Source organism: Vipera berus, assembly GCF_964194415.1.
Source record: "Vipera berus genome assembly, chromosome: 1".
Taxonomy (NCBI): domain Eukaryota; kingdom Metazoa; phylum Chordata; class Lepidosauria; order Squamata; family Viperidae; genus Vipera; species Vipera berus.
Genome location: NC_138202.1, coordinates 51,639,249 through 51,659,063, shown reverse-complemented (window position 1 = coordinate 51,659,063; position 19,815 = coordinate 51,639,249). Strand labels below are relative to the sequence as shown.

Below are 19,815 nucleotides of genomic sequence, written 5' to 3'. Positions count from 1 at the left end.
CTGCTTCATCTTTTGTCTGCCTCTCTTTTCTCCGGTGGGTGGGTAGGAGGTCGCCTTTCTCCGGCTCTTCTAGCATCTCCCTCTTGCTCTTGGGATGCTTTCCCGGATCTGGTGGCCACCAGCCGATGATGTCCAGCTAGGTGAGTGAGGTTTGTGTTCCCAGATCTTCATGTCCTTCCTTTCCTTTCTCCGGATGATGGAACCTGGTGTTGTTTTATCTCTAGGGCCCTGAGAGATAGCAAGGGGGGTCTCTTTCTGAGCAGAAATTCTGAAGTTCCCAAAGCAAACAGCCTCTTTCCTTTCTGGCTGGAGAGTTTCAAAACCTCATCGTTCCTCTTGCGCTTCCCCCCCCCTCTTCACTCTATGAATGAGCCCCACCCTTTTATCTGTCTGTCTTAAAGGGCCTCCACTGTCTAACTGCTATGTCTTCAGCAGCAGCTCTCCTGTCTCGAGGAATCTGAAGAGGCCCAAAGGTTTTGTGGTCTGAAGAACAGCTTGATGGATGCTGGGATGTCAGGTTGCAAAGTGGATGGCGGCGGTGGTGGTGGTGGTGGTGTTGCTGTTCTGCGGAGGTCCCAGGCCAGGGAAGGGGTGGCCCAGCGAGAAGAAGAGCAAGAAGAAGATGGAGATGAAGATCTCCGAGATGGAGGAGTCCCTTTCTTTGTGAACCGTGGAGGGCTTCCCATCAATGAGGCCACCTGGGAAAGAATGTGGAAACATGTGGCCAAGATCCATCCTGAGGGAGATTTAGTAGCTCTGAGGATCCGGGGAGCCACTGATCTACCCAAGGTGAGAGGACTCAGAAAAAGAATGTTGGAGGAAACTGCTTCCTTGACATCAGTCAACAAAGGGAAATAGGAAAAAAAATAATTGGAAACCAATACGAGGGATTTTCTAATTTGAGTTTGACAATGAATTGATGGATATCACAGATTAAGGTTGCAAGTGGGAGGGATCCATCTATGTTGTTGTTGTTGTCGTTAGTTGCGAAGTCGTGTCTGACCCATCGCGACCCTATGGACAACGTTCCTCCAGGCCTTCCTGTCCTCTACCATCTTCTGGAGTCCATTTAAGCTCACGCCTACTGCTTCAGATCCATCTATATCTCCACATAAACATAATCTAATTTATCTGTTTAACTCATAAAGGTGCCACGAAGCTGAGCTTAGTTTTTACTAAGTGTACATATCCAAGTAGATTTATTTGCATGAATATGGAAGTGTTTACCATTACCTTTTTCCATGATGATTTTGAGTAGCCTATTGCCATGTGATTTTCTGCTGATTTTCTATCTAAATACGTACTGTATTATGACATGTCCATAAGAGTTCTATGAAATAGCATAACTAGCTTTAAGAATCTGAGGATAAGAAAGAAACAGCTTTTCAGGAAAGCAGCTTAGAAAAAAAAGTACTTTTAACATTGGATTGAACGTGATATTTTTGACTACAGATCTATGTTGTATGGTATATTAATGTTATTCTTTGTCACATTAAACCTACAGTGTTTGGGAGATACTTACATGTTATGAGGTCATGCCAGATATGTTTTGAGTCAATAATATGTGAACATTGCTATTCTTTAGACAGTTTCCTATTCTTTTGGAAAGTGTTACTTTTGTCTTTCCAGCTTGGAAAACATGATCTAAATTTGCCATACAGAGCCACACTTGCTATATAGAGCACACAAAAGGGAGGACTTTATTTCCGGACGTTGACTGTATAATTTGAACTGACTGACTTTATCTGAATTCTAAATAAGACTTAGTTTCTTATTTAGCTCATGTAAATAAAAACTTGTATAACTGTGTTGTGGGGATTGTACCAACTGCCAAAGTTAAGAGGAACAAGTGCATAGGAAAGGTTAAGAACATTTGGGTTATTTCCATCAAATATAGTGTAACCTTTTCAGCTTTGCCTTTTGACTATGCTTCTTGACGGCTCTGAGAGTCCCAGACTCTACTTATCTATGTTAAGATCAGGTTATCAGGAGGAGAAGACTGTTGTAGTATGTGATTCAAACTTTATTTTCATGAAAGTACACGATGAGCAATAAAGCCAGATGACTAGGTTAAACGGATAAAGGCAAGTAGTATCTTAGAAAAGGCAAATGAAAAGAGGTATTGCTAAAACTGGAAATAGAGTGCAATTCACTTGATATAGACCAGGGATCTTCAAACTTGGCCCTTTTATGACTTGTGGACTTCAACTCCCAGAATTCCTCAGCCAGCGTGCCTGGCTGAGGAATTCTGGGAGTTGAAGTCCACAAGTTATAAAAGGGCCAAGTTTGAAGACCCCTGATTTAGAGTGTGTCAGCTCTTAATAATTGGCTTACACTGGACAAAATGTAGTCTATTTGCTGCAAAGAGCACTATAGCAAAGGCCTGTTGATCGGTGGCTTTCAGCAAGGAAAAAGCAGTTTTGGGACTTTTAGCAAAGAACTTTTTGAAAATGCATTGATATGATAACCTGCTTAGTCTTGACAATGATAGCAGAAACTGAGAACAGGCTGTTCAAATAATCAAAATAAATCTATCTGCCTTTTGGTTTTCTTTCGTGCAACTACATTTTTGTTATGCTTTTTTAAACAGAATGGAAGAAATCTGTTCAGCTAATAGAGACTTCACTTACAAGACATTGGACTATGAATTACTTTGGATTTGAAGAGGAAAAGGTGATGGTTCAGAGTGTGTGCAAGCACACATAGGACACTTGCCCATGTGCGCACCAGACCACCTATTCCCTTTTGAATCCAGATAATTGTGCAGCCTTACAAGTTATATATTCATTCAAATAACTGTTTTTAAATATGTGCTTAGCCTAGGGGCCGCTCTACTGGCTCAGCACTCTTGTGTCCTCAAAAGACTGAACATGAGGATTGTGGTGCCATTGCTAAGTTGGCCAGCTCAACAAGCTTCACTAAGTTGCTGGGACAACATATAAATTTTACATTGTTGTTATCATCATCATTTGGCTCCATGAGGTGAATTACCATTGGGCAAATGCAAAAGACTTGTGGCAAACCTGTGTAATTAACTTTAGAAGCTTTCCCGTAGTCATGGTTTCTAGAGTATCATGAGCCAGAGCCAGTCTCTGCCTATAGTAATTGACTTGGTAGCAATTTTCCTGTCAGGCAGCAGCGCCCAAATGAGCTGCTTGCTGCGGGAAGGGTGAACCTGCTTCACAAGGCTCCCCCCACCCGCCCAGTACTGTCCTGTGTTATCACTTGTTCATCTTGGACAGATGGGGAAGTCTTCAGAAAGATTGCAGTGTATACAAAAAGAGTCATTTGTACTAACAGGAGAGTGTGTTGGGATGGACAGGGCTGCATTTCAGAGTCATTGCAGTACTGAAATACATTCTGTATCTTCTGCTGCTTAAGACCATATTGCAGCTCCTGAATTTGGTTTATTTTATTCCTGTGCATTATTGCCAAGCTTTGTCTTTCCTTGACATCTTGAAATGTAATACTATCTGTGCTGTCTGGATGCTTAGAACACAAGACCTTCACATTTCCAAAGCCTAGGAAGGAGGCTTTGTTCTGCAGACATTTGCATCTGGATAAATTCCAGCCCAAAATTCTGAGTCAGATCTGGGTGTCTGGCAGGCCTAGTGACTCAATGACAGGAATTCACGTATAGATTTCTTACTGTTTTTTCAGCTTTACAAGAGATAAGTGGGAGAGTTTGAATATTCACAGTATACTCACTATGCTGCCTTTAGGGAAGTCTTTGCACTACAGCAGTGCTTGCAGCTTGATTAATTATGTGACATCAGGTTGGTGTCATCTGTGACAACTGCATGGACAGATCTTCGCAGAATAATCTGCCCCAATCTGTCTCTTTAGGTGTCTCAATAGTATCTCTATAATTGCTGTCACTGAATCCATCCATCTCTGACCTTCATGATTAGAACTCACAAGTTATTTGCATCTTTAGCCGTCAGAGTATTGACGTAGGTATAGTGTACATTATTGACATTTCTTTACCCGATTTAAAAACCACTTTCATCTTCCAATTCAGCTTCTGTCAATATATTGCACATAGGATAAATAAATAATGGGAGAGTATACAGCCTTATCTCATTCTTTTGCTGACCTAGAGCCAGTCTTTTTCACTATGTTCTGTCCAGACCAGGGGTCTTCAAACTTGGCCCTTTTATGACTTGTGGACTTCAACTCCCAGAATTCCTCAGCCAAGGATATTCCAGTAGCCTTCCACTTGGTAATGATTAGAGCACTGATTATTACCTAACTTCATTCTCTGGAATTAAAAGTTCTTATAAACAGAGAATATCTTCTGTGGTATCTTGGATACTGTACAGAATTTCAGTTTACTCCTTCCATCTTTGCTGCAAAAATATTCTAAATTGTAATTATTCCCAGTGAAGATTTGTCTTCATTGGATATTTCCCAGCATTAAATGTTATAAATCGTGATGTTGTCTATGGTAGTTGCTTTCTGATATCGCCATGCAGAAAATGGAAATAGTATTTGCTTTATAACTATGCTTCCAAGTGTCACATAGTTAAGAACAGGTATTATTTTAAAAATGGTGACTGGTATTTTGTCTGGAAAATATGCCTTGCTGATTCCCCCCATCAAAAAAGAAAAAAGAATAGTGGAAAAATAGAAATCATTTCGGGAAAACTACAACAGGTGGCAGAAAGCAACATCACCAGCTTGGCTTTTTATGAAAAACAGTTTAATAATTTTGGTCACATTTCTATTCATTACATGATCTCAGCTTTCCAAATATGCTGGTTCTGCCCTATTATCCCAGTCACACATTCCTTGCTCCCACACTTTCCAGATTGTATGCCAAGATCGCTACAGCTGTGAAGTTAGTAACACAATTGTTAAGTGAAACTGGTTTCCCATTGACTTTGCTTGTCAGAAGGTCACAAAAAGGGATCACATGATGCCAGAACACTGCAACTGACATAAATATGACTCCGTTGCCAAACATCTGCATTTGATCCCATGACTAAGGGGATGCTGTAATGGTCGTAAGTCATGACTGAACTGTTGTAAGTTGAGGACTATCTGTAAATGTTTTCTCTAATGTCAGCAAGAGAATAGCATAGATGCAATCCCTAGGAGTTAGGCTTTTCTCAAGAACATCTTTATATATTTAAACATGAGCAGGACACACAGACACACACCTTGCCTTGTGAGGAAGACTAATACAATAGAATTACATCTTCCTAAATGGGCTTTATGTAGACTTAATGTCATTCAAGTATAATACCTGAAAAGATTAGTGTAACTACTTTATCCTGTGCAAGTTTGCATTTCTTTCTTTAAATATCAACTGGTTAGGCTTGGAATCTACAAATGTATAGACTAAGATATGGTAAGGCAATCTGTCGATAGCATCTCATAATTTTGAACGTTCCTTTCAAGACATTGTGGAAAGGGCAGCTGGAGTTCAGCAGTTGGTGGAATGCAAAACATCTTTACTGTGTTGTTAACGTTGCTGTTTAACAATATATTCTAATAGTTCACACTCTTTTAAAAAGAAAATAATAGCTCCCCCTTAAAAAGCTTCCATTTAACAATTACTGTTTGCATGCTTAATAATATTTTGATAGAAGAAATTGTAGCAGGGAAATGTCACAAGAAAGTGTTATTGTAGCATCTCAATTAGCTTGGAGTTAAGAGGAAGAAGTTAAATTGTCTTTCATTCTGCCCTCTCTGTCTCTTAAGGGACAGAACTGGAATCCTTGATACGATGGAAATCTTAACTTAGTCTGGGTTCAAGGGCCAGGTGGTCTATATACAGTGTAATGAATTCCTCATCATTCTTAGTTGCTTAAATGAGAAGTTAATTATAGCCATAGGACCTGCACATTTTAAGTGGTTTCCATTGTATTATGTAGAACTCCATATGTCCTATATCAGGGGTGTCAAACTGCCGGCCCGCAGGCCGGAGCGTCACAGAGAAACCGCGCCCATCCCATTTTCGGCAATGGGGAAAAGTTCCGATATGTCGTGCGACGTCACGTGACGTCGCGAGTTTGACATGCCTGTCCTATATGCTAAAGAAGATGGAGAGAAGCAGTGACAATTTCTCTTCCATTTAAAAAAGGAGCCGTAGAAATAATGGTTAATCTAAGGGCAACCGAGATGCGCTTCTCTAAATACCTTCTGCAAAGAAGATTGTAACTTTGCTAACTGGGAGTTATGGCCAGTTGTACCTTTTGGCAGAGTTAAGTGGCAGCCAGTTTGGGGTGATAAAAGAGACAGCAGCTTACCACCAGTTGACTGTCATACATTTTTCCTGCTTGGAAGATGGAGGTGCTCAAGGGGTGTTCTTCTTCAAATGCTGAAATAACTTGGTTATGGGATAATGGAAGAGGACAACTTAAGAAATCAAATATCTGGAACTGGCCCTGCTGGGAAAGACTCCTCATTATTTCTTATTAGAACTAAAGAGTGTTTTCCCATTCATCAGTAATTGCTTAATGTACTTTGTTCTGAAGAATAAACACATATCTCATGTTCAGATATTTCAAAACTTTCCACCTTATTTTTTGACACTATACATATTACATTAAATGTTTGTCAAAAAAGATGAACCATGCCAAATTCTTGCCCTTCTGTTTGTATATTGTTAAAATATCACAGTTATTCTTAGCTTGATTAGTCCTGATGAATTTACAACTCCCACAATTCCAAAGCGTCTTAGAATTAATGAAGTTGTAATGTAGCACTTCTAGAATGCATTTTTCTGGCTTAGGGGAAGGAGTATATGGAAAAAAGTTTTTATCATCATTAGAGTTTTTTCTTTACTAACTTATTATTAGATATTATTAGTAGGTTATTATCATTAACCTACCACAAGGAATCCTTGTGGCAGCAAATGGCTTATGACATTACTTCCCCTTCAGTCATTAAGCAAAATGCTGTGGTCACTAAGTGAAAAATATCACATGACCGCAGCTTATGTTTTACTTCTGCATTCTCTATTACCTCTGCTTGTCACAAGCTGTTTGTGAAGCTTGCAAATAGTCATCACGTGACTGAGGGATGCAGCAGTGGCCATAAATGTGTGCCAGTTGTGAAGCACAGGAATGGTGATCCCAAGACCCTGGGACATTGCAATGATCATAAATGTGTGGATTTGTCACAAAGTTACGGTAATTTTTTTTACACAATTTCAGACAGTTGCTGCACGAGGCAATTGGTAAAGGGAGGACTACCTATAATAAGCTGAGGCAGGCACTCTTGTGGCAATCTTAATATTAATGAATGATATCTACCAGTAGCTCCAGACAGTGTAATTATGATGAAAGATGGTGGAAGTTGCAGTTGATTTGCCTCCGGAGTGCTACAGGTTTCCTTCCTTTCAACTACTAGAATATAAATGGAATTTCATCTTTGACTTGGTGATCTTGAATCTCATTTTCTCCCTCCCTTCTTATCTTTAGATCCCCATGCCAAGTGTGCCTACTCTACAGTCAACCACTCTCATCCCTGAGCGCCTGGAAATTATACAGCGCTATATCAGGGAACTTCAGTATCCTTTCTGCTGCATCTGAATCTCCAAGGAATGAAAAGAAGCAAAGCAACTTTCTTACTTAACCCCAGAAGGAAATAATTTGTTAATATTCCAGCTCTACTGGGAAAAGAACTCTCGCCTCTTCTCTCGTCTTCTCTTCTCTTCTCTTCTCTTCTCTTCTCTTCTCTTCTCTTCTCTTCTCTTCTCTTCTCTTCTCTTCTCTTCTCTTCTCTTCTCTTCCCTTCCCTTCCCTTCCCTTCCCTTCCCTTCCCTTCCCTTCCCTTCCCTTCCCTTCTCTTCTCTTCTCTTCTCTTCTCCTCTCCTCTCCTCTCCTCTCCTCTCCTCTCCTCTTCTCTTCTCTTCTCTTTTTTGTCTTTTGTCTTTTGTCTTTTGTCTTCTCTTCACTTCTTCTCTCCTCTCCTCTCCTCTCCTCTCCTCTCCTCTCCTCTCCTCTCCTCTCCTCTCCTCTCCTCTCCTCTCCTCTCCTCTCCTCTCCTCTCCTCTCCTCTCCTCTCTTCTCTTCTCTTCTCTTCTCTTCTCCTCTCTCTCTCTCTCTCCCTCCCTCCCTCCCCCCCCCCTCTCTCTCTCTCTCTCTCTCTCTCTCTCTCTCTCTCTCTCTCTCTCTCTCTCTCTCTCTCTCTCTCTCTCTTCTCTCTCATTCAGGAGGCTGGTGTTTGTTAGAGCCAGTGGCTTTACTGCCTTATTCATTTCCTTTAGCTTATTCCCTTGGCATTCGGTCATCATTGTTGTAAGCAGGCCAGAGTTAACTTGTTTCAGAGTTTGTTTTCCTGCATCAGAAATACAGCATTCAAAAATCATTTCCCTTGATGCCTTTCCAAATGCACGGAGGAAAACCTGGGACTGTAGAAAAAATGGGGAGTGCTTTGAGTGTGCACTGCTGCAACTAGACTCACTGGCACCGATAGCAGTATTTTGTGGGGGTCATTATTGGTGAAAGAACAGCTAAACTTTTCTGCTGCGTGCACTGTAGTCCCTGAAAACCACACACACACACACACACACACCTATCAATATTTTTAATAATTTGCTTATGCTTTCTTTTTTCCCTGTCCTCCTGCAGCTCTTCTAAACCAAGCATCCCTTAACTTCTTATTCCCAGATACAATCACACTGGGACACAGTTTTTTGAAATCAAGAAAAGCAGGCCTTTGACTGGGTAAGTATCATCTTTCTTGAGAATGGTTCTTTTTCTTACCCTAACCCTATTATAAGAGCACAATTTTTTTCTAGTTCCATGAATCAGCCACAGCAAAAATGTTATATAATCTGGTAAAGAAGCAATTTATGCTTGATTCCCAGACCTGTTCTCTCCTTCAGTACATTTCAGTATTTCTAAACTCTTGCAACATAGCCATAATTGGTGTCTAGCTGATGTTATAAATATGGGTGGAGGCAGTGGTCGGATTCAGCTGGTTTGCACCGGTTTGGCTTTGGCAGAACCAATAACTAATGTAATATCAGTTCAGTGAAGCGGTTGTTAAAGTGGTACTTGAAAAAAGCAGAGTCTGTGTACACATCTGCCTCACGCTTGCTCCGAGTCCACCATCCTCTCCACAGTGCACTGTAGCTGATCTGAGGCGGCCAGGCAGGCACAGAAGCGCCACCAAAAACAGCGGAGTCTTTGTGTACGCCTGCTACATGCTCACCTGTCACGCTGTGAAGATCGTTGCACCAATCACGCTGGTTCCACCACTCACAGCAGGCCATGAGGCTCATTGTGCTGATCGCATGCTGAGCCTCACGGCCTCCTGCAGCAAGCAGCGATGCATTCCTTGACCTAGAGGGCTTGGAGCCAGGGCGCCTCTCCTAGTCAGCAAGAAGCCGAGCTGCAAGCGCCACAGCAGCAGCCTAGCCAAGATTGGTGCTGCCAAAGACGGCCTGGTGCCTAGTAGGAATCTGCACTGCCCACCTCCCCTCATGCCTCTGCCTGTGTGCTCAGCCTGTTACCCCTCAATTTTAACTGGGTGATCAATTTAGCGAAAGCGGGGGGGAGGTGTGCTACAGATTCCCATGCATGAGAAGTTGGCACAGGCGAGTGGCAGCCCCAGTGGCAAGAAGGACCGCCGAAAAGAGCGGAATCTGTGTGCGTGCCTACTACGCACTTACCCATCACACCACAAGGATCATTGTGTCGATTGCGCCAGTTCCACCCCTCACAGCAGGAGGCCACGAGGCTCATCACACCAATTGCGCACTGAGCATCATGGCCTCCTGCAGCAAGCAGCGGCGCCGGTGCAATGAGCTTTGAGGCCTCCTGCAGCAAACGGCGGCACTGGCACAATCAGCACCCAACAGGAGGCGTCTCTATCCACGCCACAGCCATGCGGCAGCCAGAATCCAGGACCTATGGAAACCCAGTAGGAGCCCGGTAGCAGCTTGCCCGCGCATTCCTTGACCCAGAAGGAGGTAGCCAGCGGCAGCCTCAGCAACAAAAAGGTCTGTTGAAAAGAGTGGAGTCTGCTCTCCGTGGCACGCTACAGCTGATCCGAGGCGTGGAGGGCATGGCTGATGGGTGAGCTTGTAGCAGGCGCACACACAGACTCCGCTGTTTTCTGCAGCCCTTCTTGCTGCCGCTTGCTTCCTCCTTCACCAACTTCTCGTGCATGAGGAGTCTGTGTGTGCGTCTGCTGCAAGCTCACCCGTCAGCCATGCTCTCCATGCCTCGAATCAGCTGAAGCATGCTGTGGAGAGCATGGCTGATTCGGGGAAGGCAGGCGCACATAGAAACTTTGCTGTTTTCAGCGGCCCTTCTTGCTGCTGGGGCTGCCGTTTGCCTTCTCCTTTGCCAACTTCTCATGCATGGGGAATCTGCACCGCCCATCTTCCCCCTTGCCCGGGTGCCTTCGCTAAATCGATCATCCGGCTAGAAATGAGGTTTAGCAGGCCGAGCGCGCAGGCAGAGGCATGGGGGGAGGTGGGCGGTGCAGATTCCCCGTGCATGACACCGGGTTTTGTTTTTCCCGCTGCCATATATTCGCTGCCATGCTGTTTTAAGTTTCTTTAAAGTTAACTTGATGCAGAACAGGAAGGATCTGCGTTCTGCATTAAGTAATCTTTAAAGAAACTTAAATAGTATGGTAGCAAAAATCCGGCAGCGGGGAAAAAGACCCGGTGTTTTGAGATGACAAACTGGCATTCATTCACGCGCCTCCAATCCTCTTGCTTGCTGCAAAGCCAAATTGGTGTCCTCGGGCCACTCCTTCCAGACCATTTCAGAGCCGGTCTAAAAGCGAAGGGAATGTTCCCATCCCACCCAGTCGCTGTGGAGCTTCATTTCCAAAGACCCTCTGCACAGGATCTGGACCAGTGGTGGGATTCAAATATGTAAAAAAAAAACCAGTTCTCTGTGTGGATGCCACTTCCAGAAGTCCATTCTGGGCCTGGGCAACAGAAAATTAGCTACTGGTTCTGCCGAACTGGTGCGAACTGGCTGAATCCCACCACTGCTCTGGACAAACTGAGATCTGGGACTGAAAAAGCAGCAATTGAGAGTGAAGGGTTGTTCAAAGGAGGAGGAAGAAGGAGAAAGTGGAAGAAGTCACTACCGAACAGGCGAGGCGTGACAGGTGTCGGGGCATGGTAGGCCTGGCTGTGGGGGCCCTTTGGCAGGGTAATTAGGAAGCATGGGGGGCAGCTGCCCCGCTCCCCCACCTGCCCCCCCCTCTCCAGAGAACCGTTCGTTAAATTATTTGAATCTCACCACTGGGTGGAGGTGCTTATTATTCCTGATTGCAATGGCATTCATGTAGTTTACCTCCACTGCATGCCACACTTGGGCCTCTTAACCTGAGACATTTAATGATAGAGATTAAACATACAGTGATATATGATTATACTCAAATTATTCTAAATATATACCAAAGCTTTAATCTGGTTTGGAAGACAATTTTTTACTGAATGTTGAGTTCAGGATTGGTAATAAAAGATAAGTATGAAGTGAAGGCGAACTATCCATCATGACTTCTTTTCTGTTCTTGAATGACTAAGCAGTTATTTTCCATCATATGGTCTGACCCATGATCAATGATTTGGATGAGGGGATAGATGGGGAACTCATCAAATTTGCAGATGACACCAAGCTGGCAGGAATAGCCAACACTCCAGAAGACAGGCTGAAGATACAGAAGGATCTCGACAAACTTGAACATTGGGTACTATCTAACAAAATGAAATTAAGGCAAAATTAAGGCATGAAAGTAAGGCAAGAATGGATAGGTACAGTGTAGGTGGTACCTCAGTCAATAGTAGTAGTGTGTTTTCCCCAAAATAAGACCAGATCTTTTTTTTTCCCCTCCAAAAGAGGCACCCGGTCTTATTTTCGGGGGATCTCTTACTCACCTCCGGCACCCACAGCCCCATCCAGCAGGGGCTGAAGGAGCAGTTTCATTCTGCAGCTGCATTCCAGCTTGCATTTTGCAGTCAGGCCTTTCTGGAAGGCCTCTGCAGCTGAGTACCCAGCTATGGATTCAAGGGGTCTTGCAGAACCGAGCTATGGATTGAATCCATAGCTTGGTTCTCGGCTGCAGAGGCCTTCCAGAAAGGCCTGTGACTGAGAAATGCAGGCCAGGCTACAGAAAATGCTGCAGAAGAAATGGGCCGGCGAGCAGAGGCCTGGCTGCAACGTAAGTGGGTGCAGGGCACGTGGGGCAGATCCACACCCCCCACCCCTGCCCTAGCTTGATTTTTAAGTGTGTGCCTCGCCCCCAAACTAGAGATTTTTGGGTTAAGACTTATATTAGGCCCACACCCAAAAATCAAGCTAGGGCTTATTTCCGGGGTAGGCCTTACTTTCGGGGAAACACGGTAACTGTGAGAGGGATCTCGGAGCCCTAGTGGACAATCACTTAAATATGAGCCAGCAGTGTGCTGCAGCTGCCAAAAAAGCCAACACAGTGCTAGGCTGCATTAACAGAGGGATAGAATCAAGATCATGTGAAGTGTTAATACCATTTTATAATGCCTCGGTCAGGCCACATACTGCATCCAGTTTTGGTCACCATGATGTAAAAAAGATGTTGAGACTCTAGAAAAGAGTATAGAGAAAAGCAACAGGGGAATGGAGGCTAAAACATATAAAGACTGGTTGCTGGAATGGGATATGTCTAGTTTAATGAAGAGATGGACTAGGGGTGACATGATAGCAGTGTTCCAGTATCTCAGGGGTTATCACAAAGAAGAGGGAATCAAGCTATTCTCCAAAGCACCTGGGATCAGGACAAGAAGCAATGGATGGAAATTAATCAAAGAGAGAAGCAACCTAGAACTAAGAAGAAATTTCCTGACAGAACAATTAATCAGTGGAACAACTTGCCTCCAGAAGTTGCAAATGCTCCAACACTGGAAGTTTTTAAGATGAAATTGGACAACATTTGTCTGAAATGGTATAGGGTTTCCTGCCTAAGCAGGTGGTTGGAATAGAAGATCTCCAACGTCCCTTCCAACTCTGTTATTCTATATTCTACATTTTCTTTCTCTTCAGGCTGATCTCCACCTGTATATTATCTGAAAAAACATTTAAAATATTATTATTATTGCTTGTTCCTTTGACTTGTCTCATAGGCTGATGGATCTGGCCAAAGAAATGACAAAGGAAGCCCTGCCAATCAAGTGTTTGGAAGCTGTGATCCTAGGAATGTATCCTTTTATTTTAGAAGACTAAATGGATGTACACAGTTTCCAGAAATAACACATCAATCCTACTGTCCTTATGCTCTGATTTATAATATGCATAGTTTAATTTTCTTCTTGCTTTAGACAAGAAGCATTTGCGAACACAAGGGATGCCCTCATTTTCTAATTAGGAATATTTTTACTTGACTGGCAGATTCCTTTTTTATTGTACTAATAATTTAGGAATTGCATTCTGCTTTGAGAGAATTGTGTCTTGTGTCCCAGTATGTCTTTTAATTACAGTATAGGTTTTCCCTTGCTTTTCTTGTAACATTGTGAGTGAAATTGGAATAGAATTTTTACTGCACTGCATGATTGAATTAGTGTTAGGGGGTGCTATGGGACCTGTATTATAAACCTTTGAATTGTCCTTATGATGCTAGATCTGCCCAAACTCATAAACCTGAAGACTAATAAAAGAAATCTGAGGCACCAAAGCCAGATCCAAATGCATGGATAGTTCTGGACACCACTCAGTTGAGACTTATCTATAGATAGAGAAAATAGGTTTGGTATTTTGTCATATGGAAAAAAACCTAATCCTTCAGATGTTTTAGATGGACCTCCTCAGATCTACGATCATGCTAGTTTAACCTGATAAGAGATAAGAATTAAACCTAAAATTGTAAAAAAAATAAAAAATAGAGTGATGTCCATTACTTTTCTTTATTATACCACCTATTTCCTGAATATTTCATCATCAATAGTTACCTCACCAACAACATGCCAACACTGGACCGCTTCCCCATCAGTTTCAAAACTTACTTCTCAGGGAACTACTTCCACCATATTGTGCTGGGAGTGAACATTGGGGGCCGCTATGGGGCACTTGGCATAAGTCGACGCGAGGATCTCATGTACAAAGCTCCCACCTTCCGCACACTAAGCGAGCTTATTTTTGACTATGAAGAGGCATATCGGTGCTGTTGGCATACCCTCAAAAAGGTGAAGCTTGGCCAGTGTGTGTCCCATGATCCACACAGTGTGGAGCAGATTGAATGGAAGCATTCCGTCTTGGATGTGGACAAGCTGAGTCGCGAGGACTTCCGCAAGGAGCTTGAGAGACATTCCCGTGACATGAGGCTAAAGGTGAGGGAAAGGGAGAAAAATGAGAGCTGATTGTTTAATCTACCCTTATATGAGAGGTTCCAGGCAGCGCTTGGGTCCCCACCTGCCTCCTTTGCTCACAGCTCGGCCGATGCCTTAGTGGAAGCCTGGGAAAAGGCAGCCACGGAGGCACTCGACCGAGTTGTACCCTTGCGGCCCCTGACCCGGTGCAGATCCCAGTGGGCTCCATGGTTCTCCACGGAGCTCCGGGAGATGAAGCGTCAGAGATGGGGCCTAGAGAGCTGTTGGAGATCCAGCCGGTCTGAATCCGACCAATTGCGACTAAGGTCCTTTACAAGGTCTTATCTCGCAGCGATGAGGATGGCAAGGTTTAACTACTTTGTCCCTCATCGCGTCCGCAGATAATCGCCCGGCCGCTCTGTTTAGGGTGACCCGCTCCCTCCTTAATCAGGAGGTGAGGGAGGAGCCCTTGCAGGGCCGTGCCGAGGAGTTTAGTCAACATCTGTCGGACAAAATCGCTCAGATCCGGTCCGGTTTGGACTTTGACTGGGCAGAGTCTGACGATGAGGACATGGGCGGTCTTGTTGATATTATCTGGGAGGAGTTCGATCCTGTGACCCTCGATGATGTGGACAGGATCATGGGGAAGCTGAGCTCCATCACGTGTTTATTGGACCCGTGCCCCTCCTGGCTGGTTTATGCGGCTCGGGATAGGACACGAGGCTGGATCCAGGCAGTGATAACTGCTTCCTTGAGTGAGGGTAGTTTTCCTGCTGCCTTGAAGGAGGCGGTGGTGAGACCTCTCCTCAAGAAGCCTTCCTTGGATCCAGCTGTATTAAACAACTTTCGTCCGGTCTCCAACCTTCACTTTCTTGCGAAGGTTGTTGAGAGCGTGGTGGCGCATCAGCTCCCGTTGTTCCTGGAGGAAGCTGATTATCTGGACCCGTACCAATCGGGTTTCAGGCCCGGGCACAGCACGGAGACAGCATTGGTCGCTCTGGTGAATGATCTCTGGCAGGCTCGGGACAGGGGCTGCTCCTCTGTCCTAGTCCTATTAGACCTCTCAGCGGCTTTTGATACCATCGACCATGGTATCTTGCTGCGGCGTCTCAGGGGGTTGGGAGTGGGAGGCACTGTTCTTCAGTGGTTCTCCTCCTACCTTCTGGGACGTTCACAGTCGGCAGGGGGGCAGAGGTCGACCTCGAGGCCTCTCGTTTGTGGAGTTCCTCAGGGGTTGGTCCTCTCGCCTCTCTTGTTCAAAATCTATATAAAGCCGCTGGGTGAGATCATTCGTGGTTTTGGGGTTGGGTATCATCAATATGCTGATGATACCCAGCTTTTCATCTCTACCCCAAACCACCCCAGTGATGCCCTCAATGTGATGTCCTGTTGCCTGGAGGTGGTTCGGGTCTGGATGGGGAGGAACAGGCTTCGGCTCAACCATGACAACACTGAGTGGCTGTGGGTGCCGGCATCTCGGGAAATTCAGATTATTCCATCTCTAACCATGGGTGAGATATTACCCCCCGTAGATAGGGCTCGCAACTTGGGTGTCCTAGATTCACAGTTCTCTTTGGAAGATCATATAGGAGCTGTGACTAGGGGGGCCTTCGCCCAGGTTCACCTGGTGCGCCACTTGCGGCCCTATCTGGACCGGGATGCCTTGCGCACAGTCACTCATGCGCTCGTGACATCCCATTTGGACTACTGCAATGCTCTCTACATGGGGCTGCCCTTGAGGACTACTTGGAGGCCTCAGCTGGTGCAGAATGCAGCCGCGTGAGTGGTGGTGGGGGTTTCCCGATACTCCCATGTAACACCTCTACTCCGCGAGCTGCATTGGCTTCCGGTTGCCCTCCGGGTAAGATTCAAGGTGCTGGTAATGACCTATAAAGCCCTAAATGGCATGGGTCCGGGTTACTTACGGGAGCACCTGCTGCCGGCATCAACTTCCCTTCATCCAGTGCGCTCCCACAGAGAGGGCCTCCTTAGGGTGCCGTCGGTCAAAGAGTGTCGACTGGCGGCCCCCAGGGGGAGGGCGTTCTCTGTGGGCGCGCCAGACCTTTGGAACCGTTTACCGGTGGAGCTCCAGACGGCTCCCGACCTTCGCTCCTTCCGACGTGACCTAAAAACATACTTATTTGAACAAGCCAGCTTGGGCTGATGGGTTTGGGGTTTTTTAATATTAACTGTATTAATTTTATTGGAATTGGGCTGTATTATTTAATTCTTTTTTAACTTTTGTATGTTGTATTTTTATTATATTTGCCCTGTACACCGCCCTGAGTCCTTCAGGAGAAGGGCGGTATAGAAATTATATTATTATTATTATTATTATTATTATTATTATTATTATTATTATTATTATTATTATTATTATTATTATTATTATTATTATTATTATTATTGTTTTGTTGTTGTTGTTGTTGTTGTTGTTGTTATTGTTCTTATTGTTATTGTTATTAAGTATTAGGGACGCAGTGGCTTAATGGGTTAGTACGCTGAGCTTGTCGATCAGAAGGTCGGCAGTTTAGCGGGTCGAATCCCGAGTGCCGCGTAACAGAGTGAGCGCCTGTTACTCGTCCCAGCTTCTGCCAACCTAGCAGTTCGAAAGCCCGTAAAAATGCAAGTAGAAAAATAGGGACCACTACGGTGGGAAGGTAACCTTTGGCGTCTAGTCATGCCGGCCACATGACCATGGAGACGTCCTCAGACAAGCGCTGGCTCTTTGGCTTTGAAACGGAGATGAGCACCGGCCCCTAGAGTTGGAAACAACTAGCACGCATGTGCGGGGGAACCTTTACCTTTTATAAAGTATGGGTGAGTGGCCTTAACTGAGTGCTGGGAGTGCACTTAAATGATTTTGGGACCACATTGATTGGGTTGATGATTTAGAACAGGTGGGACAATGTCATATACACATGAGTCTTGGAGGGTGTTATTAGTTTTATAACAGTCAATCCTGTTTTGGACTTATTGTATGCTATCATTTTTGTCTAGTTCCCATCTTGAAATAGAGAGGACCTTTTTCAGAGGATAGAGTAGAGAGGATGGCATTTGGGCCAACACCACCTATAATAAGCTGTTTCATCCATTTTTGGCAATCAGAGTTGACGGCGCTCAATTTTGGTGGGGGATTCATGTGTGGATCAGGTTGCTCACCACTGCCTTAATTAAATATTACTCAGTTGATTTGCTCTTGATTGCATGCTTAAAGGTGAAATCTATTATAGAAAATGTGATATTTTTTTACCATTGGAAAGAAGGAATAATTGTTGTTATATGTTTCTTAAGGCTAAGTCTTTGGATGTGTTGATTTGGCAATTTTCCTCTTTCTATCAGCATGATAATTAGCAGTAACTTGTTCTTTCTGTAGATATATTTAGATGAGCTTTTATATACAAAATTTTGGCGAAGTAGCTTGAACATTCAAAAGACCTAAACAGTGCTAAAAATACGGCAAGCTCCTCCCTAGTTTTGTATCAAGAGAAAAGCCTGAGGATATAAAGTTTCTCTTTCCCTAGATCAGCAAAGCAACTGGGCCACCATCACCCACCAAGGATAGGAAAAAGGATGTAGCATCCCCACAACGTAGCCAATCCAGTCCACACCGTCGCAATAGCCGGACAGAAAGGCGGTAAGCCTGCTATACTTTGTTTTACCTTCACGTAGCTTTTGGTTTCTTGGTTTTTGCTATAATTTAAGTGGATATAACTTTTTGTCCTATGTGTGTAGAGACGTATTTTACATAATTCTTCTTGTATCGTACTTCGCACGTACTTTTTCTTTCCACTTTTAAGCAACCTGTTTGGTTATTGCTCCCAGTGACAGTTTGAAATTAAATGATTGATTGAATGATCAATCTCACGGATTTTAGAGAATGACCATAAACTGAATTATAACTTCTTTCCAACAGAGCAATATTTTGCATATTTACATGCAATTCTAGGGGACACAATGGCTCAGTGGTTAAAGATGCTGAGCTTGTCAGCTGGAAAGCTGACTGTCTGGGTTCGAGACCTGAGTGCTGCACGATGGGGTGAGCTACCATCACTTGCCTCAGATCCTGCCCACCTAGCAGTTAGAAAGCATGCAAATGCAAGTAGATTAACGGGTACCACTTTGGTGGGAAGGTAACAGCGTTTCATGTGCCTCGGCATATAGTCATGCTGGCCACATGACCATGGAAAATGTTGTCACACAACGCTGGCTTCCTTGGCTAAGAAATGGAGATGAGCATCACCCCCTAGAGTCGGAAATAACTGGACAGGTAAACCTTTACCTTTACTTTACATGCAATTATGTTCTTTGCTGAGAGCTGCTATTCCCAACAAGGGTGTTTGTTAGAAATCTGAGTTAGAATAGATATGGATATCCTTGGAAAGCATTGCACAAACTCCTCCCTTCAGTGAATACTCATCACAGAAAAATAGCGGATCCCATCTGCAAGAAATGGCCTTCACCCATTGCATTCTTGTATTGTGAGCTCATTGTCATAATGAAACCTCATTAAAGGAAACAGGCACTGCTTCCAGCTTCCCTCTCATGCCCCCCACCATTCAAGCAAGGAAAGGATGACAAACCTCTTCCTGACTTATTGTATGACTCGTAGCAGGAGAGGTGCTTTTGCCATGTCGGGGACGTCAGTAAACAATGTTACTCATAAAAAAAACCTCTGCTTTAATTATGTCCAGAATGTATCCCTGAAGAATATGTGGGTTGATTACCTAGCTAAGCTCTACAGATAACTTTAACAATTTAAATACTAGAATAGTTAAGACTTTTTCTTGTTAGAATGTGCAGACTCTTTTCATTTGCTCATTTCCTTTTTTTTTCTTCTTCTCTCCATTGTGCAGACCATCTGGAGACAAGAAACCTACAGAACCCAAAGCCATGCCCGATCTCAGTGGTTACCAAATCAGAGTATAAAGTTCTTCTCATTTGTGGACCATTTGGTGGAGAGCATTTGAACCAACACTACCTATAAGATGTGCAGTGTGGGAGGGAATGCAGAGGGTACAAAGTGCAAATTTTCCAAGGTATTTATTTACTTGAGGTGGCATCCTGTGGATTAGAGGATAGCCATTTCTTTGACTTATATCAGGAACTAAATATATGAACTAAACAAAAAAAAGAATTAAATAGATCTTCCACCAGTTATTCATTGTCCTACATAGTGGCAAGGGAAGATACATTTTGCAAAGTAAGAGTAAAAGCCCTTTCTGGGCTGTTTTTCAGCCCACACAGAAGTAGAATGCTTTTGACTTCAAAAAGCCCCGTAGTAGGCTGTATGTCTATCTGCTTTTGAAGGAACCAAGTTAGCAGGAGATCTAGGAGATGGACAGGGGCTAGAAGCAAAAAAAATACTGACTCCTATGGAAGACGTTTTTAATTTGTACTTTCTGAGAATTTTAATATTTTTAATAACCTGAGGAGTGGGGAAAGTTTACTGTATTGTTGCATATTCTCTAAAATCATCAGTGTGATCCTAGTGTTTTTGTTTCAAATAACGAATTGCCTAGGATGCAAATACACATCATGCAACTCCCACTGCA

General features: G+C 43.9%; 1 protein-coding gene across 1 annotated transcript; it reads left to right on the top strand.

Annotated features, from left to right (window-relative positions):
• Nucleotides 1–498: 498 nt before the first annotated feature.
• On the top strand, nucleotides 499–19,189 carry VASH1 (vasohibin 1; the record flags this gene model as incomplete). The annotated part of the gene is made up of 7 exons (XM_081314160.1): nucleotides 499–789; nucleotides 7,431–7,519; nucleotides 8,622–8,678; nucleotides 13,082–13,156; nucleotides 13,900–14,281; nucleotides 17,785–17,897; nucleotides 19,117–19,189. 7 exons carry the CDS (start codon nucleotides 499–501, stop codon nucleotides 19,187–19,189), a joined length of 1,080 nt encoding a protein of 359 aa, XP_081170286.1.
• Nucleotides 19,190–19,815: the final 626 nt, after the last annotated feature.